A 27,304-nucleotide genomic window follows, 5' to 3' on the forward strand; every position below is an offset into this window, starting at 1 on the left:
CAATATACTTCTTATGAAAAATGAGATTATTGGAATAGTATATGCATTTCTAGAATCATAGGAAGGAAAGAAGTATGGATGAAAGAAGAGAACCCTTTGCTATTTTTGCTTAGAGTCCCCAAAGTAGACATTGTTTTTTGTTTTTTTGAATAAATTTATTTATTTATTTATTTTTGGTGGCATTGGGTCTTTGTTGCTGCGCCCAGGCTTTCTCTAGTTGCGGCGAGCAGGGCCTACTCTTCGTTGCAGTGCGTGGGCTTCTCTTTGTTGTGGAGCACGGGCTCTAGGCGCGCGGGCTTCAGTAGGTGTGGCATGCGGGCTCTAGACCACAGGCTCAGTAGTTGTGGCACATGGGCTTAGTTGCTCCGCAGCATGTGGGATCTTCCCAGACCAGGGCTCGAACCCATGTCCCCTGCATTGGCAGGTGGATTCTTTTTTTTTTTTTTTTTTTTTTTTTAATTTTATTTAATTTATTTTTTTGGCTGCGTTGGGTCTTTGTTGCTATGCGCGGGCTTTCTCTAGTTGCAGTGAGTGGGGGCTATTCTTCGTTGTGGTGCGCGGGCTTCTCATTGCCGTGGCTTCTCTTGTTGTGGAGCACGGGCTCTAGGCGCGCGGGCTCAGTAGTTGTGGCTCGCGGGCTCAGTAGTTGTGGCTCATGGGCTCTAGAGCACAGCAGGCTCAGTAGTTGTGGTGCACGGGCTTAGTTGCTCCGCGGCATGTGGGATCTTCCCGGGCCAGGGTTCGAACCTGTGTCCCCTGCATTCGCAGGCAGATTCTTAACCACTGCACCACCAGGGAAACCCGGCAGGTGGATTCTTAACCACTGCGCCACCAGGGAAGTCCATCCTAAAGTAGACATTGTTGAATTGTTCTTGTATATTCATGAAAGTAGAATTAGAAATAGTAAGGACTTAGTAATTAGTAGACATTGTTATGTTCCAGACACTGTGCTAAATGTTTTTACATCCATTGCCTCATTTAATTATCTCCATTTTATAGCCAAGGAATCTAAGACACAAAGAGCTTAAGTTTGCCCAAAGTCATACAACGTGTAAGTGGCAGAGCCAGCATTCAAATTTAAACTGACTCCAAAGCCATTACAATTTATGCTCAATAGTGCCCTCATTATACTTCATTGGGCAGTGGTTAAGAATGTGGGCTTTGGAGCCAATTTTTCCTGGGTTTAAGTCTTAGTGCCTTCATTTACTAGCTTGGATATTCATCAGTTTCTGTGTCTCCGAAAAAGACGTTGTTATAGTACCTACCTCAGAGGGTTATTAGGATTGGGTTAATTCATGTAAAATGCTTTGATTTGCACCTGACTATTGTGAGTTCTCAGGAGATGCTGGCTGTTAACTGTTTTTTTTTTTTTTAATATTTTAATTTAAGATATTTTCTTTAGATTCAGATTTCAGATTCAATGTCCTTTCCAGCATTGAAATATTAAGGCTTTTATGATAAGTATAGATATAAATTAAACTTTATCTCTGTTCTTACTATAACATGGGGGCAGGGCTTACTAACATTTTGGAAAGCACTGGGGTGTAGTAGAAAGATCTGTGACATGATTTGGTTAAGAAAGTTCAACTTCCTTAGAATAAAACAACTAATGATCTACACTTCTATATGAAAATCACAGTCCATACCTTAAAACCATGTAAGACGCCTGCATTGTGTTTGCCCTAAATTACTCTTTTTTTGTGGGAGAGGGTAAAATTTAATTTTTGCAGTTGTATCTGTGTATTAGTTTGCTAGGACTGTCCTAACAAAGTACCACAAACTGTGTGGCTTAAACAACAGAAATTTATTTTCCCACAATTCTGGAGGCTGGAAGCCCAAGTTCAAGGTGTTGGCGGGGTTGGTTTCTTCTGAGGCCTCTCTCCTTGGCTTGTAGGTGGCTGCCTTCTCCTCCCTGTGTCTTCACATGGTCAGTCTTCCCTCTGTGCCTGTGTGTCCTCATCTCTACTTAAAAGGACACCAGTTGTATTGGATTAGGGCCCACCCTAATGACTTCATTTAATCTTAATCACCTCTTTAAGGCCCTATTTCCAGTCACATTCTGAGGATTTAGGGTAATGGACTTCAACATATGAATTTTGAGGGAAACACAATTTAATTTATCTCATAACAATCTGTTTAGGGAATTAAATGTCAGGTAATCTGAATGTTCCATTGTCATTATTGTTGAGCGCCCTCTGACTTGGGATTCGAGCATCATCCTTTATCCTGTGCCTACCCACCTGTCCTACCTTCTACCTGTTCCTTAGAACCATGCTTGCTGTTGAGTACCCTAAGAAGCACACCATGCCTCCACATTAAGCCCTTGTGTTGGATTTAAAGCTACCAAGATTATTCTGTCATCCTATTGAATAATCTGCTTGAGAAACTATTTCATGTTTTTAACCTGAATTCCTAATTTGTCTTATATTCCTAATATTTCTTCTTTAATCTAGATGGGAAAATTTTAAAAAATTACCAAATCTCTTTAGTAATATATCATTTTCTTCTGAAACTTTAAAAAATTTCTTTTAAACTGTACTAAGCTTTAAAAATACTCCAATATTTTCTTGAAGAGTTCCATGTTTTTACAGATACATTTTCCTTTGTCATTTTAAAAGTAATAACACATTCATTTTAGAGACTTTGGCATACTCAATAAAACAATTTTTAAAAATCACATATGATAAGCCTACAATTAAGGGAGAATAGTTGTTTATATTTTTAATCTTTTTTTCTATGACTATATTTATTGTTTCAACCTGCCCTTTTTAAGTCTAGTTTACCTATACTGTTTCATGCTATTTTAGTTATTATTCTAAAACTTTTTTAGCCTTTCAACGTGGCGAATTATATTGATTTTAGAATGTTAAGTCAACCTTTGCCATATGTATTATCCTTTTTGATGTATCTGGGTTTGATTTTTTAATAATTTGTATAGGATTTTGTGCTTATGAGAAAAAGTCATCTGTAATGCTTTTTGGTAATGTTCTTGTCAAGTTTTGGGTCAGTGTTATGCTGGCCTCAGAAAATGGATTGGGATATAGGCCCTCCTTTTCTGTTCTCTGGAAGCGTTTGTATAAGATTGATGTAATTTCTTCCTTAAAGGTGTGGAAGAATTTGCTAGTCAAGCCACTTGGTCCTGAAGTTTTCTTTAAAGGACGGTTTTAATTATGTAGTATGGTTCTGCGTAGTATTTATATATCATCAAAATAATCTATGTCATCTATCTATTTGTATATAAATATACACACATATATATTAAGCTGCTTATTGAAGGGAGTTGGTGTATACATTGTGGAGACTGGACTAGGCCATCAGGAACGGCAGGCTGGGACTCTTGGGCAGGAGTTGAAGCTGCATTCCAGTCAAATTTCTTCTTCCTCAGAGAAACCGCAGTTCTGTCCTTAAAGCCTTTCAATTGGTTGGATCAGGCCCACCCACATTATCTAGGATAATCTTCCTTACTTAAACTAAAATGATTAAAGACTTTAATCACATCTACCAAATACCTTCACAGTAACATGTAGATTAGTGTTTGATTGAATAACTAGGACTGTAGCCTCGCGGGTTGCCGTATAAAACTGACCATCACAGCTTCTCTGCAGTCTTGGCTATCTTACTAGTTGTCTAATGCCTTCAGACAGATGGGGTTTTTTTTTGGTTTTTGTTTTCTGTTTTACCCATCCCATTCTGATGGATGCGTTATTCCAGGGCATAGGACTTGCCAATGCGTGGAAGTCACGGTGGGTGTGGGGAGAAGGCAGACTGCAGCTTGGCGCAAGGGAAAAAAAGTTTTTTTTCCCTTGAGGATTGCTGGCCACCAATAGGGTGAGCTAAGCAAGAGATTCTTTATTGGGGGATATTTTTAGGTAGACTGGACTGAACTAATAAAAGTTTTTGTAGTCCTAGATGGAAGGTGATTGGGACCCAGATTTTTTTTGAGATTTATGATTGGTAAAATTGTGGGGGGAAATTGGGAGCCCATCATCAGGTTGCCAGCCTTTTAGGACATTAAAAAAAAATCTATCATTTTCTGTCACCATTATGTTGTAAAAGAAAAGACATTTAATATCGAAAAAGAAGTAAAGATTTAATTTAGGTACCAAGAAAGCATTACACTAATATGTACCATAATTTTCAATTCACATTTTAATATTTTTGAAATCAGGCTAGATCTTAAAATCATGTATGTATTTAATATAATAGTGCTTTCCTGAAACGCTGTTATTATATTGATGTCTTAGTCAATGTCAGGTGTCTTAAAACTGGGATAATAATTGTGTGTGTGTGTGCCCGCCCCCATGTGTTACATCATCTCCATTGTCCTCATTTTTGCTAAGAGTCGGTGAAAACTTCTGATGCTAATTGATACTGGTCCTTGAACCATCTTCTGACACAGTGATTTTGGATTGTCTCCAGAATTTTCAATGTTTGTTCTATTGCTACAGTACTGATCCATGGATCTGTCCCCTAAGACCTTCCGATCTTTTCTAACTGTACCAAAACTTAGCTCTTTCTTATAAAATGCCCTACTGTATTGAGTAATACTTTTAAATTTTTTTTAATTGCACTCCCTTGTACTGTTTAAAGACATTATTGCTAATAGTATATCTTTGGATATTTCCTGGAAGTTTGCCATTAAGTAATCTTTAACAGCTTGTGTATCTATAGAGGGTTTTAGATAATAGCAAGCAGAAGAGTGCCCTGGACATTAGGGACCTCATATGTTGACTGGCTGTTTCTTAGGAGTCATGAGCTTTGCCTGGTCTGTTATGTACCTTGGATTGTTCCTAGCTTAAAGGTGTCGTTAGAATGACCATAACTAGTTGAATCCATCAAAAGATAGAAGCACCTGTGTGGAAATTACAGAATTTGGTCTACCTTGTTTTTAGGTAATAAAGTTGAAAGTTACAGCAGAATTAGGTAAGGTCTTAATTTGAACTCGGGGAACTCAGATTGTAAAATCAACCCCTATCTGGAGTTAATTGATTTAGAGGTCATCTCAAAGCAACTATTTAAACAGAAAAGGTGCTAGGTGTGCCTATTACTGGCACAGAAAGGTCATATGTCCTGGCTCCAGATCTTGGGCTTGAAATCATATCTCCAAACCTGTGAAACTTACGTAGAATTCATGAAGTAAATCAGACCTATAAGGAGAGGCAACGCAGCTTAAGGGTAACATGCATTTGACTCTGGAGCCAGAAGCCTGGGTTTTGAAGCCTGGCTCTACTATTTATTAGTTATGTGACTGTGGGAACTTAACCTCTTTCTTCCTCAGTTTCCTCATCTGTAAATGGGGGTAATAATAGTACCTACTTCATAAAAGTTTTTTTTGAGTATTAAGTTAAATAATATTTATAAAGTACTTAGAATAATATGTAGCACATGATATATGTTCTCAGTGAAGTTTAAGTCCATCTGGACTTAAGATGGAATGTTTGTGGTGATTTGGCATATTGAAGAATCTCAACTGATTAATTTGATTCCAGTGTAAAATGTGTTCTTGAGTAACTGGGTTTAGATTTGATTATTAGTTTAAGGAGGTAAGAAAACTTTGCATTTTGAAAGGGTGCTGCAATATTTAAGAACTTCTTGAGATATACTAGATTCAAAAGTTTACTTTTTTAGGATTTACTAAAGTTTTTTTTTTTTTAATTTATTTATTTATTTTTGGCTGTGTTGGGTCTTCGTTTCTGTGTGAGGGCTTTCTCTAGTTGCGGCAAGCGGGGGCCACTCTTCATCGAGGTGCACGGGCCTCTCACTGTCGTGGCCTCTCCCATTGTGGAGCACAGGCTCCAGACGCGCAGGCTCAGTAGTTGTGGCTCATGGGCTTAGTTGCTCCGCGGCATGTGGGATCTTCCCAGACCAGGGCTCGAACCCTTGTCCCCTGCATTGGCAGGCAGATTCTTAACCACTGCGCCACCAGGGAAGCCCCTAAAGGTTTTTTGAGTACTTAAAGATTTGCTTGGGAGACAAAGTGCTAAAACAAGAAAAGAGAACATATTAAGATGATAAGTATAGTTTTAAATGTTTGGCAATGTCAAACTTAGGATCATGGTTTTAGGGGATTAAACTATATTTGTCTTATTTTATATTTTAAACTGAGTAGTGAGTAAAAATGTTATCGTTATTTAAGTCTTTTTTTTAATAGGTAATTTGATAAAGTTGTAAAGGAAACTGTTTAAAGGCCTTGAGACAGTTATAAATTAATGTAAGGTCTTAAGTCTTAATTTAAATCCAAGTAACTGTAATATAGTCTCTTCTGGCACAAAAGCTGTTCTTGGGCATAAGTTATATTGACAAAAAGGTACTAAGGGCGGTAAGTTAGGGATGTCAAGTAGAGAGAACAGGAAAATATATCCAAGCAGTTATAATCTTGTCACTACTGTCCTTGTGCTTTTATCTGCCAGCTTGCTAGCCTGGCCTCAGCAATTCATAGAGGAAAATGAAGGAGAAGGGATGTGGAATCAGAGGCGTTCCTGCCTTTCTGTGGAATTGGAATGCCCTCTTCTCTCCTTTATCTCTTCTCTTGTTACGGCTTTCTTCCAAGGTAGAAATGAGGAAGAGAAGTGGTTCTGGCAACAGATATCTTCAAATGTTATGCCTTGCCCAACTTGTGTAGTTTTTTTGCCTTAAATTCTATTTCCTAGCCTATTAATGTAGTTTCACCAAGTTCTTGGGTATTTCCCTTTTTTCCCCATCCTTTGCGTATTTTTCTGTTGGGTTAGTTTCATGCATTTTCATAAGCCCTTGAATATTGTGATAATAACTCTTTGTAAAAGTCTGTTGCAAATACAATTTTTCAAGTTTTTTTTTTTCTTTATAGGATTCCTTGCCATACAAAAGTTTAAAAAATTTTTTGTAGTCAGATTTGTCTTTCTCTTCTTTTTTAGCTTTTGGGTTTTTGGTCTTGATTAAAAAGGCCTCCCTACTCTAAGTTTGTAATCTCCTAGAATATTCTTCAAAAAGAATATTGTTGTGATTCAGTCTCTCATTCATGAGATGAAAGGGTATACCAGATGAGTTGTTCCCAAACATAGCTAGTCCACAGGATCAGCTGAGGAGTTTGTTAAAAATTCATATTCTTGGGACTTCCCCGGCAGTCCAGTGGTTAAGACTCCGCGCTTCCACTGCAGGGGCATGGGTTCGATCCCTGGTCGGGGAACTAAGATCCCACATGAAAAAAAAAAAGCACATTCTCAGATCCACCCTAGACCTACTAAATCAGAATCTCTGGGGAATAGGGCCCAAGAATGTTTTTAACAAGTTCCGCTAGGTTATTCTGATTATCAGCTAGACTTGAGAACCACTGGACAAAATAATCACTAAGGTCTCTTCTGATCCTAAAATACCACTTTTCTGTATTATGTAACTCTTGTGTTTCACATTCTCAACAACTAGGATTGTAAGCTCTTTGAAGGTAGGCAGGACTGTGTCTTAGGTACTACCTTTCTTGCTGTCAACCCACTGAGATCCTTTCATGCCTAGACAATTCCAATAACCTCTTACTCTTCTAGTCCCTCTGTGATTGTATTTATCTTAAAGCAACATGTTGAACATGACACTTCTCTGTGTAAAAACTTTGGCTACAAGACAAAGTCCTAACTGTATTTTACTTTATAGCTCAAGTCCTCCATAAGCTAGCTCCAGCTTGGTTTTCAACCTTATCTTCTAGGGCTGTTGTATACAGCCATCTAAGTTGTGCGTTGTACAGCTCCTTAAATGATGGTGTGCGTGGGGTTCCCTGAAGTCGTATGGTATGGTGATTCTGATTTCTCCCACCCTTCACTCTAACCTGGTTGCTCTCCCCACCGCCCGCACTCCTTCATATAGTATAAAGCCTGTTCACGCTTACTTTCCTGCTTGTTATACACCATTCATCCTGTCTAAAATGCTCTTTCCTTTTTTCTCTATCAAAGTTCTACCTATTAACATCTAAGAGTGGAGTATTAAACAGCCATTAAAAAGAATGAGGATGACTTCTAATCACTCCTATGGAGTGAATTTGAGATATATTGTTAAGTAAAAATAGCAAAGTACAGGACTGGATATGGTATTCCATCTTTTGTATAAGAAAAAGAAGAATTAAGAATTTATATGTATATACACACATTATGCTTATTTCTATAAATAGAAACATGAAAGATAAACAAATTAATAAAACTAGTTATCTGTAGGGAATAGATAGGAAAATATTGGAGGGAAAGGGGAAGGGAGAGACACTTCTCTGAGCATTCCTTTTTTGTAACAGTTTAACTTTTGAAGAATGTAAATGTTTTACATATTCAAAAATTAAATTTAAAAATAATGAAAAATAAGCTATAATTGAGTGTTAAAAAATGAACCTAAATTACAGGACATACAGAGAAAAAATAAAAATAAAATAACTTGAACATAGCACACTGACTGTACATCCCTAGTGGGATATACTTTAAGGACAAAAAGAATTGACCCCCAAAAGACTTAAACTCAGTAGGTTTATTGTTAGTAATATTAACGTTATAATTTAAAAACTAGTTTATGAACCAAGATTTTCATTGTGAGAGAAAAGATATAGTACTAATATAAAGTAAGTAAAGAAAAACTATAATGTTGAATTTGAGTTGAAAATATCAATATAAACTCTTTTTTTGTTGAAAATATCAATATAAACTCTTTTTTTTTTTTTTTTTTTTAATCCCCAACTTTGCTTCTAGACCATTTCAGGAGACGATGACATCTCAATAGCTATGAAGACACCTAGTGCTCAGATCCTGATTTATAAATGCTTTTGTCCACTAAAAGGAACAAAGGCTCCAGGGAGGAATAGCTGATTCTAGGTCTGGGTCAGAGATGGTAAAAGGTGAGCTTAGAAAAATCTTGTACAAAATAAAATAGAATAGAATAGAATAAAATAAAATAAAATTCCTCTCACACACACACACACAAAAGAATAAAGCTGCTATGAACTTTCATTAAGAAAAGAAAAATCTTGTACAGGAAGTAGCCTCATCAGCCAATAGAATTAGGGTTAAATGACACAGATGAAGGCTTGAAGGGAACCATATTAGCCATAACTGGGACTATTTATTTATTTAATTTGGTTGTGCTGGGTCTATTTGGTTGTGGCAGGCGGGCTCCTTAGTTGTGGCATGTGGGCTCCTTAGTTTTGGCTCGCAGGCTCCTTAGTTGTGTCATGTGAGTTAGTTGCGGCATGCATGTGGGATCTAGTTCTCTGACCAGGGATCAAACCCGGGCCCCCTGCATTGGGAGCGAGGAGTCTTAACCGCTGTGCCACCAGGGAAGTCCCACCTGGGACAATTTGAACCAAAAATTGGACAACTTGAAAACAAATGATGGTAATGGATTGTTACAATACATTAGATTAAAACAAATCTTTGAGTTCATAATAATACTTAAAAGGAAGATAAAGGGAGAGTGAAGAAATAGTTTACTTAACAGAAGAATGCTAGACAATAAATGTAGGAGGAATGATAAAATTAGAAAGTTATCATTTTGTAGTCCCAAATGTAATAACTGATTCAGGCAAGAATCATCAACAGATGCTAAAACCACTGGGTGAAAAGTTATTGGGAGATAGGGTATTAGATCTCTCTTTACAATGGATAGACCTATGGTCACCACTTTAACCACATGATCAAACTTATCCCCTGTAGTGGGGTAGCCTGGCATTATGTGCCTCTGATGTGATGGCATTTGGAAGGACTTAGCTTTCATCTATACATGTACATACTCTTGTTTAAGAAAATTAAACTTGTATCTAATCACGTGGAAACAATCAGACGGATGTTAGAACTGACCTAGACTTTTTAATTTAAAAAATTTTTTATTTTTATTTTATTTTATTTTTTATTGAAGTATAGTCGATTTACAATATTGTGTTAGTTTCAGGTGTACAGCAAAGTGATTCAGTTATATGTTTTTTCAGATTATTTTCCATTACAGTTATTATAAGATACTGAATATAGTTCTGTGTTATATAGTGAATCCTTGTTGCTTATCTATTTTATGTATAGTAGTTTGTATCTGTTCATCCCATACTCCTAATTTATCCTCCCCCCCTTTCCCCTTTGATAGCCATAAGTTTGTTTTCCATATCTGTGAGTCTGTCTCTGTTTTGTATATAGGTTCATTTGTATTATTTTTCAAATTCCACATATAAGTGGTATCATAATATTTGTCTTTGGCTTACTTAGTATGATATTCTCTAGGTCTAACCATGTTGCTGCAAATGGCAATATTTCATTCTTTTTTATGGCTGAATAATATTCCATTGTGTGTGTGTGTAGATATCTACCAGTCATCTGTTGATGAGCCCTTGGGTTGTTTCCATGTCTTGGCTATTGTAAATAGTGCTGCTGTAAACATTTGGGTGCATGTATCTTTTTGAATTAGAGTTTTTGTCTTTTCTGAATATATGCCCAGGAGTGGATCATATGGTATCTCTATTTTTAGCATGGAACCTCCATACTGTTTTCCATAGTGGCTGCACTAATTTACATTCCTACCAACAGTGTAGGAGGGTTCCATTTTCGGACCTAGGCTTTTTTAAAAAGTCAATTTCATGTAAAACAAAACAATCCCCCCCAAATTGCAGGGGGGGGCAGTGGTATAGAATATGCAAGATTAAAAGACTCAGAACAACCAAATGTAAGGAATGAGCCTTGATTGAATTATGGATCCAAAAAAAAAGGTTCTGAAATTAAATATGAGGCCAATTGAGTAAATTTGATTATGGGTTATATATTAGTATTATGGAATTGCTCATTTTCTTAGATGTGAAAACGGTACTGTTGTGTTTTTTAAGAGAATGTTCTCAGAATATGCTTGCTAAAGTAACTGGGTGAAGTGTTGTGATGTCTGTAACTTTAAAGTGATTCAGAAAAATGTGTGTGGTGGGACAGCACAGGCTCACACACAAATTAGGCAGATAATCATTGGTCAGTCTGGCAGATATATAAGATTTTACTGATTGTAATGATTTTTTCCATTTTCCTGTAGATTTGAAAAGTTTCAAAATAAAAAGTTGAGGAGAAAATCTGATCTTTACTTCAGAGCCCAGCTCAGATTTTGTCTCATATGAAGACTTCCTTTTCCCAACCATACTATCTAGAGGTGATTTTCTCTAACTTTTATGTTTATCTTAAAACCTGAATGCCACATGAGAGCTACCTGAGAAGCTGACTTTTTAAAAAATTATAAATTCCCAGACCCCACTGTAAAGATAGGCCCGAGAATCTGGAACCACTGGTTTGAATACTTATTCTGTATTTATTACGTAAATTTGCTTATCTTTTTCATATATCCCCACCTAACCAGTCGGAGCTTAGCGCTAACCCTTGAAAATGTTGCTCAATCCTTTGTGTCCCTCAGTGCTGGCACAAAATGCCATGTGCCTTCCACACAGTAGGTGTTTGGAAAATATATGCTGACTGTATATGTTGACTAATTTGTTGATAATCTGAAGAGACTACCAGAAACTTCTCTATAATTTTGAGAGATTTAAAAAAAAGAAACCTGGCTGATAAAAGTGCTTAGTCAGTACAAAACATCCATTAGAAAACTGTACAGGTTTTAGTTCTAAAACTACAGGTTTGGTTTACAGAAATAACATGTTTGTTATCAGCAAATGTTTGGAATTAAGAGTTAACAGTGGTATCATAATTAAGTTTTATTACCTCTGCAAATGGATATATAAGGATTCTAGTACTTGTTCTCTATAAAAATACAGATACCCAGTGATACAGAGAGTTGTTGGTACTGGAACTGAGGTGATGGGTAATGTGGAGGCTAGGTGTTAACGCAAGAAAGAAGAAACAAGTAGAGATTTTAAAAATAAGGACTTTGAATGATTTTTGTAAGCTTGAAGCTAGTTTTAAGTATATAAACAGTAATAACAGCTAACTTTTTTCATTGTTTACCATATGCCAGAGATTGCTTTCTTTGAAGTATTTGTAATCCCTAAAACAGTTCTTCCACGTAGATACTATTATTATTAATTTATAGATGAGAAAATTGAGTCTCAGAGAAGTTTTTCATGGGCCCAGACTCACACAGCTAGTAAGCTGTGTGGGCTCCAAAGCGCTTGCTGGTAAGGTGAGAGGCAGGATAGCTTGTGATTAAGTGTAGCTTCCCTTAGTTTGAGACTTCATGAGGGAACCACATGGAAAATGGGAAAACCTTTTATAGCATTAGTTCTTTGAAAAGAAAAAAGCAAAAGAGAAAGGGGTTAGGGGAAGGGGATTGATCTTTACCAGGGATTAATTATACAATTGCTTAGGCCCACAGGGAGAGTATATAAGAAAGGAATGTGTATGATCCTTGACCGGTATTCAAGAAATGCAATATCATGAGAAGTTATTTGCCTGCACAGAAAAAAGTCTTCTAACCTATCTTTAAAGTATATAACGTATTTATGTGTATTAAAATAGCTGAAATAAACTTTTAAAAATTTATTTATTTATTTATTTATTTATGGCTGTGTTGGGTCTTCGTTTCTGTGCGAGGGCTTTCTCGAGTTGCAGCGAGCGGGGGCCATTCTTCATCGCGGTGCACGGGCCTCTCACTGTTGCGGCCTCTCTTGTTGCGGAGCACAGGCTCCAGACGCGCAGGCTCAGTAGTTGTGGCTCACGGGCCCAGTTGCACCACGGCATGTGGGATCTTCCCAGACCAGGGCTCGAACCCGTGTCCCCTGCATTGGCAGGCAGATTCTCAACCACTGCACCACCAGGGAAGCCCTAAACTTTTTTACTTTGAATTAAAATTTTGATTAAATACTGTCTCTTAATAATAAACAGCAAAAATGCTCTAGTATTAATACATCTAATTATCCACACATTTTTTAAAAATATTTCATTGGAATGAATTACAGCAGTGATATTTTTAGGTAAAGCAAATTTTTACTTCCATATAGTAAGAGTTAGAACAAACAAAGCTACATTCTGGGTAATAAACTGGTATGGGGAGTCTGTGCAACTGCCATATCCATTAAATTTACTGTTCTATGAAACTTAACACAGTAATTCTAAATTAGTAAAACTGGTGTTAATCATTGCAGAAAAAAAGGTAAACGAGCAGTTAAGACATAATTTTAAAGATTAGAAGGAAAAATTTACCTGTTGACAACTTAAAAATACCATTTTAGAAGTTCTAGATAAATGACATAGAGAAATGATGTCAAGATTGTTAAATTAAAATTATACATTATATTTGCACAGAAGTAAGATTAATCAGTGGAACAGAGTTTAAAAACCAGACCAAGCATAAATTATATATTAGTATTTGATGAAGGTGGCATCTCAAATCAGTGCAGAAAAAATGGACTCTTCAGAATATATTAAGGCAGTTAGTTGGTTAACCATTTGAATTTTGTTAGATCTATATACTGTGCTGTATGCCAAAATGAATTCTATATGGGTTAAAGGTTAAATGTAAAAAAAAGATATATGAAATCAGTTGAGTAAAATTTGGTACAACCATATAATAAAATCTTGTGTACCATTGAAAATGATTTAAGAGGGACTTCCCTGGTGGCACAGTGGTTAAGAATCGCCTGCCAATGCAGGAGACACCGCTTCGATCCCTCGTCTGGGGAGATCCCACATGCCGCAGAGCACCTAAGCCCGTGCACCACAACTCCTTAGCCTGCGCTCTACAGCCCGCGTGCCACAACTACTGAAGCCCGCACGCCTAGAGCCCGTGCTCCGCAACAAGAGAAGCCACCACAATGAGAAGCCCGCACACCGCAATGAAGAGCAGCCCCTGCTCACCACAGCTAGAGAAAAGCCCGCGGGCAGCGACAAAGACCCAATGCAGCCAAAAGTAAATAAATAAATTGGGGAAAAAAAAGAAAAATATTATTTAAGAATATGATTGACATACAGCCAAGTTCATGATATGTTAACACCGTATACTAGTGTTTACAGCAGAATTTCAAATTGTAAAAATAAAAGGAATATATGTATACTTAGGAAAGTTTGGAAGAGGAGTTACGGGTAATTTTTGTCTTTTCAGTATTTTCTTCCAGGAACAATGAAATGTACAGTACTGCCCAAGTGCAAGATTATTGTTTGTCTGTTTTTTAAAAATTCTACAAGAGTAAAAGAGCTAAAGAAAAGACAGCTTGAGGACTTCCCTGGCGGTCCAGTGGTTAAGACTCTGCGCTTCCACTTCAGGGGGCGCGGGTTTGATCCTGGGGAACTAAGATGCCACATGCTGCATGGCGTGGCCAAAAAAAGAAAGAAAGAAAGAAAGAAAAAAGACAGCTTGGCAGAAAGGGAAGATATGGTGTGTTCCTGAGGGAAAAATGGAAAGACACAGAAGATCAAAAGCAAATGGAAAGTTAGGCACCTGAGGCAAAAAATAATTCAGAGAATTCTAAAAGCAGTACAGTATGTCATTTCACTGAATCAAAAAGAGAAATGTAGCTGAAATCAGTAGAACTATACAATAGAACATAAAAAGTATATCCAAAAGTGGAGGATGGGTATGATGAGCTTAAAGAGCCAAATAAATGCTAACTCAGCAGTTAGATAAGGGAGATTCCATACTAACTATATGTCTCTTGCCCTTGTATAGCACTTAATGCTTTTTGAGGGCTTTTCCATACATCCTCATTGAGAAAGGATTGCCTAACTTGGTAGTGGCCAATATCATCCCATTTTTATGGATGAAAACACTGAAGCTTAAAGGACCTTTTCTTGGTGACGTGGCTTAGTAACAAAGCCAAAGCCAGAACCTGCTTTGCCTCAGTCTAGTGGGTGGTCTTGTCATCATATCTTGTTGTCATCTTAGACTTGCAGGGAGATAAGAGCAAGTTATGGGAAACATCCAGTGATTCTAGTCAAGCCTGACAAACTTGATGCAAATAAATCACTGCTATTACCTAATATCTACCCAGCATGGGTTTTTTTCCCCACCCACCCAAATCTTTTAAGGCTCTCAAAGGTGAAATTTTGCAAGTGTTGATAAAAATGAATGACTTTTTAAATGACCACATTAAAATGAGCTATCATATTTCACTTACCAAATTAGCAAAGATGAGGAAGATTGAAACACTGAGTGTTAGCCAGAGTTCTGGAGAATGGATGCTCCGTGCTGCCCAAAGGAGTATAAATTGGTATATTTATAGAGGACAGTCTGGCAGTACATATCAAAACCTAAAAGTTATTTACCTTTCTCCATAGCAATTTTATTTCCAGGAGTTTATTCCGAGGAATAAATGGAGCCCATGGAGTAGATGCCCAAAGATATATCTGTCTGTATTTTACCACAGCTTTGATTTTTGAAGTTTTTACTTCTTTCTATATTGACTGATGTTTTTCATTGAGCATATATTGCAATATAAGCAGTAAAACACTAATGCTATTTTTATTCATGGAAAAATATAACCCTTCTATCACAGGATTCTTGCATTCTGACTATAACTTGTTTGATAAGAACTGCAGCAACAATGACGCTGGAAACTACTGGTTTTCTCTTTAATTTCTGACAAGCAATAGAAAGAAAAACTTCTAAAATCAATAATGGATGAAGGCAGGATGGTTTGGGGGAAGCAGTGTGATTAGATGAAAAGAATATGGGAAACAAAAGACCTAGATTTGGAATCTATCCTTGCCTCTTAGCCAAAGTTGTGATTTAGGCGAAGCTGCTAACCTTTCTAAAGCTTCTTGTTGTAAGTTTGTTTTTCAGCAGTGAAGTGAGGATAATTACAGTCTTTCTCCTAGGGTTGTTTTAGCTTCAAATGAGATTAGATTTGTAGAAGTTCTTTGCAGATTCTGTGGTTCGGGATTAACAATAATCCACTTTATCAAGTGCTGTGTGCCCTGCATTGTGCTAAGCACTTTAAGTGTGTTGCCTTATTTAATCCTTATATCAGTCCTGGGTGGTTAACGGTTATTATCCTCTCTTACAAGTGAGGGAGTTGAGACACAGACTTAGCCTGCCCAGGGCCACGGTTATAAGAGATAGAGCCATAGTTAGAAGTCATATTTGGGGAGCAGTGTAGCAAGAGGTCTCTAAGAAGTATTCATCTCACCAGTCTGCCAGAGTTCTTTGAGGAAGACAGCAAGTATGGGGGAAGGGAGAACCCAGTGGAAATAACTTACTGACAGAGGTCTCTTTTCTTTGCTAAATTATTATGGGTTTGGGGACATACTGTAGGAAAACTATGAGATTTAGAACTATTTAAAACTATGAGATTTAGAAATATTATGAATAGATTTTATATGGGCTTAATACTGGAGTGGTCTCACTCAGTATTTTTAGAAATAATCTAGAAAAAGGAAAACCAGAAAGCCTTAAACAGTCAGAAAACAGAATTTCTTCTGAGATTAGAACATTAGGGGTACACATGCAAAGGGAGTGAATAGAAAAGCTTCAGTGGAGTTGGTTTAAAAAATACATATACCCAGAGTACATTTTGAAGATGGCAGTCTGTTAGCTATCAATTAATAATATCCTAGGAGATCTCCTAGATATTTTAGATTGTATCTATCACCTCTATTGTCTCTCCCCTCACCTTCACCCCTTTTTAACCTTCTATTCGCAGAGATGCTGGGAATCATCACCAGAGAGCATATGTGAAGCAAAACTGGAAAAACTGTTCACCTTTAATAGAACACACTAGCAGAGTTCTCATTACTTTGAATTAAGAAAACACAGTGGAACTAGACTAAAGTCAAAGTAGTTAAAGAAATGTAGTGGTTTTCACATAAGAACAGACTGAAAGGACTAGGATTTGTCAGTGTGGAATGAAGGTTTGGCAAAGATATAATTACTTTCTAAATTCAAGTGTGTAGTATAGACGAAGGGTAGATTGGTTCATTTACCAAATTCTGTGGCATCCTACCTCATCTTTACCTCCTGGCTTTTACACAGAAAGGAGACATGGCCCTGAAGTATAAAAGGATCCTACCTTTTAGAAGATCATACCCTTGTGTCATTAACAGTCTGAAAGCATTATGCTTTTGAGATGCATCCGAGTTGAGTTTGCCCCCACCCTCGTTCCAACGAGATTTTCAAAATCTGAGTAGTTCAATTGCAAGATACTGAACTTAATTAACTACAGATTACATTTCCATTATCTTGTTTTCTTCATAAATAATTGATTAGAAGAAATTGCAAGTGAAAAGAAGAAAATACATAGACTTATTATCTAGATTATTTTGGATTAATACTTGAGACGATTATGTTCTAGGGAGAAACCAGCATGTCCTTTTTTAGGTGCAAAGAATATGTGGAGAAAATCCCACTATCAAAGATTGTATGCAAATCTTCCAAGGTGGGGAGATTATGGTGCTAAATGGTTTTGCTGTTCCAGGTCAGCAAAAATAAGACTTAACAAAATAGGGGCCTTCACGGGAGGCTTATGAAATGAATAATAAAATGTATATTTGTGTAGCTCTTTAGAGTTTAAAAATGCTTTCACGTACTGTGCGGAAGTGATGCTTCAGCTGGCTTGCTGGATATTAAGATTGTTTTGCTTCACAGCTATACAGTCTGAGTTCCATTATTAATATATTTCTAACTCCTAGTTCTTTTCTGAAGCAGTCTCTTCAGTGACTGTTAGGTGTACCAGGGGTGTGTCATGATCCTTTGTCTCCTGTAGTTGTACATTGCTGTGACTTTTAGATCTGTGTTGGCCATGAATAGTTTTGTAGCAATAGAGAACTATATTGTTCAAGTGCTTTGCTTATTTCTTTCTTTCTTTTCTTTATTATTTTTTTCCTTAGATCTGTTCTGAGGACCAAGATTCAGTTGGGGGATGGTTACAGAAATGAACCATGGTAGGCAATAAAAATATACATTCAAAGTTGAATAAAACATCCATCCTGTTCTGGTATATGTTGAAGAATTTGGTGTCGGTCAGTTTACTTCTTAGGTTTCATAGATCAAGAGAGTTTTCTTCTGTCATTCTAGGATTGTAGAAACATTAGTTTATAGGGGACTTTGGTAAATGATGGGTTAGGTAATTTCTTAAAGTGTGTGCCATTAAGCATTAATCCTGAGATGGTTTCTTGAAAAAAGGAGTTTTGAAGCCAAATTCTTTTGGGAAAACTGCAAATTGAGTCCTCTCCTGGAATTTCATGGTACACTCTGATCCTATTCATTGAAACATTGTTTGTAATAGTTCAGTTAGAAACAACTTAAAAATTCAAAGATAGAGTAGAATCATAGAATATTATACAGCAGTTAAAAAGGAATGAACTAGATAGATATGTCTTCCAATATGGGTGGATTTTTAGAAGGTTAATTTAGAAAAACATATTGCAGAATGAGAATGATGTATATAGTTTGTATGTTTTTTAAAAACTGTATGCTTTTATAGTATACCTGTATAGCATGAAAGCATTTTTTAAAGTCTAGAAGGCTTCATACCAAGCAGGTCATGATATAGTTACTTGGAGAAGTGACTGGGATTGAGTATGATGGATCAGTGTCCTTTCTTGCCTTATCTATCAGGTTTGAATTTTTTTAGAAGGGAAATATTCATGTATTATTTATAATAAAATTAACAAGCATTTTATTTGTATTTAGTTAAGTGCTCAGCAAGTTACTTTCTTTTTCCTCATTGGAGATATCTACCCTGCTAATTTCCAAGTATATCTTTCTATTTACTAATTCATCGTATATAAGTTAAACTGAAGTTTGAGCCCTGGTATTATAGACTAGGAAGAAGATGTTTTCATTATAGTCTATTACAGTGAAACTTTTTCACACATTATAAGGAATAAATGAAGTAACTTATACAATAAATAATCTAGTCTGTGCAAATTCTTAAGGAATCAGCTTATTCAAATTTATTTTGTTTTGGTCCACGCGATCTTTTGGAGAGCAACAAAGAGAAGTTCGAACTTAGTTGTTGAGCGGCTAGTGAAGAGTTGAGAAGTAGCTCAAGTAGATGGAGTGAAACATAGTTCAAAACCAGTTAAGCTTAAAGAAGCAGACCCCCTTTTGGCCTTTCCAGTGTTAGTAATGCTTTTTCCAGTTTCATGGATCTTCTTTATCCTGTTCTCCAGACTTGATTTTGACTTTGACTTTGAAATCTTCTGAATCAGACTTGAAGGCAGTGGTGGTTCTATTTGACTTTACCAATTGCTGGGGATCAATTTTAAGGGGCTGAATTTTTTGTGTAAATATGTTTTTCTTTAAGAAAGGGTAATCCTGAAAAAGCTGTAGCCACATTATCAGGTTTTCCAACAGAACATTCACTTTATTTCCTCAATTTGCCTTATGTTGTAAGAGCTATTGTCTGAAAATTCAAGATTTCATCAACTGTGAAAGTATCTCTTCTTTAAAATTATGTTTTCAGGCATATGTGTTGGCTCCTTTTTTCAAAGGGGTCACTTTTATACTTCGTGCAAGTTAAAACAGGGACTAAATGATCAATCAATTTTATGCTCAAAAATGTATTAATACAGGTTATGAAGTGATTCAAAATTTAATGCACATTACAAGTGTTTATTGGCACCTCTGCATGCTTGCATCTCAGGAAGTTCAGAGTATTAAAACATGTTGCTGATCTTAGTGACATAACTTCGTCCTAAAACAGTGTTATCATGCAGTCCTTATGCATAAAAATTGCTAGTGATATGATTCTTCCACCAGAACACCAAGTGGAACTCAGTGCCGTATAAACTGTGAAAGTGCTTAAGTAGGGTGAATTTCAGGAATTTTGTCAGCAGTTGGGCAGCCCCCACGGATGGAAGGGCTGCTGGGCAGGGTGTCATTACCTAGAAGAAAGGTGTGAGGCCTCCTGCTCAGGGCCCCCCCCCCCCCATTCTGCCTAATCAGCAAATGCCTCGCACGTGGCAGTCACTCAGGAGGTGGTGTTCACAGTGGTTGTGCACTGCTGGGGGACAGTTAGCCTTATAGCCAGTGATATCTTGGTATAACTTTGAGGTGGGGGTTGAGGGTGGAGCATAAGGGAGAGAAAGTGAAAGAGAGAACTTATAAAGGAGAACTTGAGCAGTATAAGTAAATTTTTTTTTTTTCTTTTTAAGTGCAGGTGACTTCTGGTTTCTAACTCTCATACGAGCATTATAGTTGTGATTCTCATTTCCTAGTGCTTAATTGTTGCAGGAATGTATGTGTCTCAGTTTTTAAAACCATATGGGCTGGTTTTCTTTAATTGACAAATTGAACTCTTTGCCCCCTATGTGTCTCTGTGGATAAACACCACCAAATTATTTTACCACCATTTAATATGCAGAATTGAACGTGAATGTGGCCAAAGTCAGTGGATTTGATGTCTGTTTATGAATAAAGCTTAAAATTATTCCCTAGTAACAAGTTTATCAGCGTTCTTAGTGATTTGGTAAAGACAATTTAAATCACAATTTAGAGCACAATTCCTCTCAATATAAAATCACAGAAATGTTTTAAGATGTCATTTCTTCTCAGAATAAGAATGAGAGCTGTCTGTCAGTCCTCTAGTTAGGAGAAGGTTCTAAATCATGTACATTCCTGTCTTCCAGGATTTCTCCCTGATCAAGCAGACAGTTCAGGATACACAGTCCAAGGATGAATGTTCACCGTGGCACTGAGAGCGACAGGTTATTGCGGCAGGAGGCCAGCTGCCTGATGGATGAAGCCTCAGCTGCAGCCCAAGAAAAAGAAGCAAATAGCCTGGCTTCTTCTGGTCTTCAAAATCTTACTTATCCTCTAGGTCCCAGGAATGATGGTACGATGATTAGATCTTGACTTAATGTGGAGGGCTTTCTGACACCTCAGCACCTATTCTGCCCAGAAGGCATAAATGTTCTTAATAAATAAAATATCCAGTTAATTAGCTTTGCTTATATACCACAATTATATAAAGCTATCACAAAAAACCTCCACTTATTTAATCAGTATAGTACATTTAACTTGGTAATGGTATAAGAAAAATAGTCTCAGGTTTGGAGTCAGAAGACAGATTCACATTCTAGCTCTGCTGCTTATCAGCTGTAACCATGGATGAGATCCTTAATCTTTCTGAGCCCTGCTTTCTTAGTCTAGAAAACAAGGTTGTTAATAATTCTTCTTACCTCACACGGCTAGAAGACTGTTGAGTTAATGCATGTGAAGGCTCTTGGTAAATTGTCAGGTTCTTTTTAACTTTTAATAAAAACAATAGCAACAATAATAATAGCAATTACCATTTATTGAGCACTCACTGTGCTAGAAACTTTACTTTTTTTAGATCAAGGGTGGCTGACTATGGTCAAATCTGAACCACTGCCTGTTTTTGTAAATAAAAATTTGAAACACAGCCATCATGCCCATTTGTTTACATACTGTCTATATGGCTGCTTTCCTGCTATAGTGGCAGAGACTGTGACCCACAAAGCTCAAAATATTTACTTTTTAGCCCTTCACAGAAAGTTTGCCGATCCCTGCTTAGATTAATCCTCCTGTTACAGATGAGGAAACTGAGGCTTCAAAAGCTTAGGCATAACTTGCTCAGGTTCACACTGCCAGGAGGTAGGGGACTGGGTGGGATTTAAACCTCTGTCTTTCCGGCCAGCGTTCGCTGTTGTTTTATATATATCAACGGACAAAAAAGCAGAGTGTGACTGCCACCCTAGAGTGCCCCATTACGGAGAATTTATGCAATGAGTCTCTTTTCCTACTCACCCATTTAAGCAGGGTGGAACCTGAGGCATCCTTCAGGAATCAACCCAATTTAATTGCGTCATAGCTGGGGGAAAATCAAGTGTTCTAAAGAACTGAATAAGTTAGGTACCTACTTTCATTTTTAAGAATAGCACTTTGAGTGTTGAAAGCCTGTCTTGGTGATTAAAGCGTTTCTTGCTACAGGCTTGCCCATGGATTGTGTGGAAACTTAGCTCTTTGTAAGTTGAAAATTTATCAGAAGCTCTAGGATATGATCCCTAAACAGGTTTTTGGTCTAGATTTTGGTTTCCTTTTCTCTAGAAGCAAATGGGGAAAGAATTGAGTGTACTCTAGCTAACAATGAATTATTGTGTAGAAACTTAAAATACATGAAGGGCGGGAGTGAGACATTAAGTTGTATCTATAACATTTTATTTCTTTCCAATGTAGGAAAATGTTAGCTAGCCAAATCTAGGTGATGTATACATATTGTATTAACTCTGCTTTGGTATATTTGAAATTTTTCATTAAATAAAAAAACATTATTTTAATATATTAGGAGAACTCCCTATTTAAAAGAACCTTCTAAAAAAAATGTACAGCTATATAATAAAAACAGCAAACATCAATTAAAAAAAAAAAAAGAATCTTCTGGTAATCCTTTTGAAAATACTTTCCCCTGATTCTCTTCTGTATACATCCAGATTTCATATATTTAGTTTTAAGCCTGTTTACATGATGTGGTATTAATACATTTTTAAGTGCTCTCACATACTTTATTTCAGTTGATAGTTAAACCAGTCCTGTGAGGTAGGTGGAGTGAACATTATTTTCATTTTACAGATGATGAATCAGGTTTAGAAAAATCAAATAAATTACTTAAAGAAAATGGCTCTTTGGTGATACTAGGACAAAAACTCAGATTCCATGAATGAATCCTAATCCAAGACCATCCGCACTGGAACTTTTCTGTTGAGAGCAAGACCTGCCTGTTCAAAAAACGGTGTTGGTAATGTTAGGATTCTCCTACGCATAGTGAAAATGCATTTTTCAGTGAATTTCTAGGAAAAGTGACAATTAGAGACTATCACTATCCTTTCTGGAAAATAACATTTAGAAATGTTTTTTAAGAATGTGGAAAACAAATAGTTTTGGCTAACAGAGTTATCAAGTTCCTTAAATAAAACACAGGAAATATGAGTGTTATTTAGAGATAGAAATGAAAACGGAAATAAAAAAGCGATGCCTCTGTGAAACAAGACTAGGGAAGGTTAAGCAGTATGGCAAAGGATTGCTTGTTTTCCACAGAAGTGCTTCTCTAGTGTTTAATTATTTTTAACCATGTGTGTAGTTTACTTTAAAATTGTTTAATTGTTCTATTTTAAAGTGTAGGCATTACTGTCTTCATTCTCCCCTCCCCAGCACACACACACACACACAGACACACACACACACACACACACACACACACACAGACACACACACACACACACAGACACACACACACAGAGACACACACACACACAGAGACACACACACAGAGACACACACACACACACAGACACACACACACACACACACACACACACACACACACACACACAGAAGAAAAAGTTCAGGGGGATCCAGTATGAGTCTCTAGTTTGTGTTTTTTCTTTACGTGTTTTAGCCAAGAGTTTTTGCGTAAGGATACTTAAAGTTTGGGTTTTTTTGTTTGTGTAATGGTTTTTGTTCTTGTTTTTTTTTAAAGAGGACAAGGTTTATTTTTCCCCAGGGCTTTTTGCTGTCAAGTTATTTTGGTTTGTTTGTATGATCTTTTAGACCTTCCACTTGACTCTGCCTCTCAGCCAGCAAATCTTCAGTTCCCTCACATGATGCCACTTCCTGAAGACATCAAAGGCTCTTGCTTCCAAAGTGGGAATAAACGGAACCATGAACCCTTCATCGCTCCAGAACGATTTGGAAACAGCACTGTGGGCTTTGGCAGTAACGTTCATTCTCAGGCACCAGAGAAAGTGACACTTCTCGTAGATGGCACACGTTTTGTTGTCAATCCACAAATTTTCACTGCTCATCCAGATACCATGTTGGGAAGGTAACTGATAATAATTTCCTTCCAGATTCACTCTGTTCTCTGTGAATAGAAATACCTACTGTTTGCCTTGCATTAGATTTGAGAATAAAAACATTTCATTGCTTATTTTTCTACCTTCATACTTTTGCGAGACAGAGGACATAAAAACCTTATATGTGTTGGTGATTTTGGGGGGTGGGTACTTTCATTTACAAAACCAGTATAGTGAAATGAGCCCCCCTACAAAAGGGAGTGCAAAAGGTCCAAATGGTGTCAATTTCTAATGCCTCCACTACTGTTCAAGTTTTCTGAAACTGGATCTTTGTATCTGGCTGTTTTGTTTGACGATTGCTCTCTTTATTCGTCGTGTTCCTTCCTATGTGTTGCTTCGTTCAGACTATAGTCTTACCCTCCCCTCACCATCTCCTGCCTCCAGCTTTTTAGGGTTAGAGCTTAGGGATGGAAGGAGTCTACTGAGGAGGAGCGCTGTCCAGGAAGTACTTTCAGAGCCTGGGCTGGGAGTTAGGAGATCTCTTTCTGGCCAACTGTAGACCTTAACATGAAGAGCAGATTGGGATAAGAGTAAAATAATTTGAGTGTATACACACACAAGCATTTGGCGTTTGAGGATTTCATCTAGTACTTGAAAGTGGATCTAACCTCACTCCGACTTTGAACTAATTTGAACTGAATTAGAAATCAGAATCGATCACACTAACTTGCTGAATTTTAGGCTGAGTGGAATCTAGCTGTTCAAATATGTGTGTACTTAAACATATACATACAAATTCATGATGAACCATTTTTAACCAGAGCCAAACCTATATATTTCTTAAACATCTGAATTAAGATTAAGATAGAACATTAAAACATTTTCTAAATTGGCCCTAATCAGACTTGACTTCACGTCTTCAGTCTTGGTATCGCCACCATTTCCCCCCAGTCCCTTCCAAAAGGGCATTCCTCAGGGTAGGCTGTCTGTCTGAAGTAGGTTGCCTCCAAAAGTAGCGTTCAAGAAAAGAAAAGCAAGCATTTTCTGGGTAATAGACCCCTTTATCTACATGGTTCATCAGCTGAGTCAGCCGAGGTCATGAATTCTGAGTTTCTTAGGTTTGTTCTGTCCTGTGGCTACGTAAAGTATTCATAAGCCTAGCCAGTGAGCTTACAAATGTGGGCCACTGGTCACAAGGGGGACAAACTAAGAAGCTGAGAATGGATTAATGCAGATCCATGCCACTAGTGGATGAATGACTCTGAGGGGGGATTATATTTATGGCATGTTGTTCACTATTTTGATTCATAGCTGTCTCGGCTACACTTCAACCAAAACATTCCAGAAAAATGTCAGCATCCTTTGAAGACTACTTTTATCTAAATGGATTTCTTATGTATGGTGTAGTGATTTGGAAAGCATGTGAGTCTTTTTCAGACCTTGGAAAACAGCCAGTTCAAAGTGGATGATAACAGTTTTGAACAGTTGGACAGCAGGGCTTCCCAACAGGTTAAGGAAGGAAAAGGCAGTGAGTCCCCAGTGGGCCAGCTGGAGATACCAGCGCCTGTCCTGTCCTGGCTGCTCCTTCCACAGCGCCGACACAGACGGGCAGCAGGAGTAGTAGAAGTCATGGGGCCAGTTTTACTGGAGGGGCTCTGAGAGAGAGAGGAAGGATGGGAAAAGATGAATATAAAAGCAAGACTTCCTCCCTGTGCCTCATGAGCTCTGAATTCATGCCCAGAGCAGGCCTGCCTCTCTGAAATATGTCAAATTGCTGATGATCCTAATACCTACCCTCCTTTTCTACTTGACCTGAAATTCCCATCATTAGTTACTCCTTGGATTGAAGAAGGGCATTTTTTCCGGAGTTACGCCATTAAAATCTACCAGGAAAGGGAAAGCAGTAACATCTGCACCTACTAATACAGATTCATCTATCAGATTAGATATTGAAAAGCAAAACTCAGAGATATCGAGGATGGTGTGCTGGATAGGTACATGTTGATGGGTGAGGAGAAGGAGACACTGTCTTCCTGAGCTGCCGGTGCGTGGGCAGGTTCCTGGGCGCTGGGGAGGGCAGGAGAGGCGACTGTCACACACTCCAGAGACTTTCCAAGGGCCAGCTCTGCAGGTGCTGTTCTACTTTCTTTGCTGTCACAGAAGCTCACTACAGTGAACTGTGAGGGCTTGCTGCTTTGTTCTTCCTTGCACTCAAACACTGAAAGCAATTGCTGCCTTCTTTTCCTATCTGAAGGGAGTTTCCTAAGACTTGAGTGTGTCGTATAGGGGTTGAGTCCTAGTGCTCTGTTTTTAACTTACACTGAAAGAGTGGAACGGAGTCTTCCAGAATGAGGTGAAGTAGGGAGAAGTCTCATCTGTGAAGAATCCTGCTGCAGCGGGTAACATTGTTGCCTGGGTATCTTTCAGGATGTTTGGACCAGGAAGAGAGTACAACTTCACACGGCCCAATGAGAAGGGCGAGTATGAGATTGCCGAAGGAATCAGTGCAACTGTATTTCGAACGGTGCTGGTGTGTAGTGGCCTTCTTGTTACATCATCTTCCCTGGGGGGGGGGGTGCATGGTCAGAAGCCTTGAGAGTTCCATCAGACTGTGTTCTGACTTTAGGGTTTCTCATTTCTAGTTATTGCCTTTCCCGCTTTATTTTCTGTTCCTATAATTCTTAAGTCCTTCTTGCTTGTGTGAGCTCAGTCAGGTATCAAGTTGTGATTAAACATGTCAAGATGGCCAGGAGCCACTTTGCTATCTAATGAATCACCAATTTGGTGATAGTTCTAGTAACCCACCACTTTAATAGAACCAGGAATGGGTAGGGGGTTGAAGAGGGAATTTTTCATGTTGTTCTTTACCTACATTTCTTCTTCCCAATTTATTTATAGGATTATTACAAAACTGGTATCATCAATTGTCCTGATGGCATCTCTATCCCAGACCTTAGAGATACGTGCGATTATCTCTGCATTAACTTTGACTTCAACACTATCCGATGTCAAGATCTGAGTAAGTATGGGAGAAGTTGCCAGCTGCGTTTGAGCAGCTGAACTTTGAGTGTGCTTGGAATTGACATTTTTTATTACTAAACAGAAAGCGTTTCAAGTGTGGGTTGAAAATCATCTGTAGAGGCAGAGACATGGTACTAACCATTCCCTCTCTTGTTTCAAAGCTCTGTGAGAAGTGGAGTAAACAAGAGAACATGTAGTGGGTTCTGAGTCTAGCTTGACCCCGTGAGTCACCAAGCTAATTGCTTCCCCTCTTGGGACCTTGGTGTCTCAACTCTTTAACAAATAAGGATACTGATCCTCAGATATGAGGGAAGGTTCACTAATAAAGTCACACAACATAAATTGGCTGGGTTCTTCTTACAGTTTATCATTATTATTAACTTAGTGTTTAAGTGCTTTATATATGTGAACTTGCATAAGTTTCACAATTAACCCGTGAAAGATAGGTGATAATCTCACTTACCAAATGAGAAGATGGAGAAATTAGCTTTTTCAAAGCTCTAAACATTAAAGCTGGGATTAGAACTGATTGTCTGAATATAAACTCCATGCTCTTATCATTACCTAGGCTTCCTGAAATGATTTTAAAATTCTTTGAAGTTCATGGTACATTTCCCTGC

At 37.6% G+C, this 27,304-nt stretch overlaps 2 protein-coding genes across 7 annotated transcripts in view; one reads left to right on the forward strand and one right to left on the reverse strand.

Moving 5' to 3' along the window:
- STK38 (serine/threonine kinase 38) overlaps positions 1-27,304 on the reverse strand; it is a 122,772-nt gene that overhangs the window by 42,790 nt on the left and 52,678 nt on the right. The gene's annotated exons all lie outside the window — the stretch shown is intronic.
- Positions 1-27,304, forward strand: part of KCTD20 (potassium channel tetramerization domain containing 20) — a 38,317-nt gene that overhangs the window by 3,894 nt on the left and 7,119 nt on the right. For 2 of the 6 annotated variants that reach the window (XM_082346717.1, XM_082346722.1), the window contains exons 2-6: positions 17,733-17,786; positions 20,478-20,683; positions 23,419-23,692; positions 26,091-26,193; positions 26,562-26,682. In XM_082346717.1, the coding sequence (XP_082202843.1) occupies positions 20,524-20,683; positions 23,419-23,692; positions 26,091-26,193; positions 26,562-26,682 (658 nt within the window). In that variant the 5' untranslated portion in view covers positions 17,733-17,786; positions 20,478-20,523. Of the gene's footprint in view, positions 1-11,001; positions 11,116-13,538; positions 13,822-15,185; positions 15,257-17,732; positions 17,787-20,477; positions 20,684-23,418; positions 23,693-26,090; positions 26,194-26,561; positions 26,683-27,304 lie in introns of those variants that run through there. The other 4 variants (XM_082346719.1, XM_082346718.1, XM_082346720.1 and 1 more) reach the window with 4 other exon arrangements.

The sequence above is a fragment of the Balaenoptera borealis genome (genome assembly GCF_965194805.1).
Source record: "Balaenoptera borealis genome assembly, chromosome: 12".
NCBI lineage: Eukaryota > Metazoa > Chordata > Mammalia > Artiodactyla > Balaenopteridae > Balaenoptera > Balaenoptera borealis.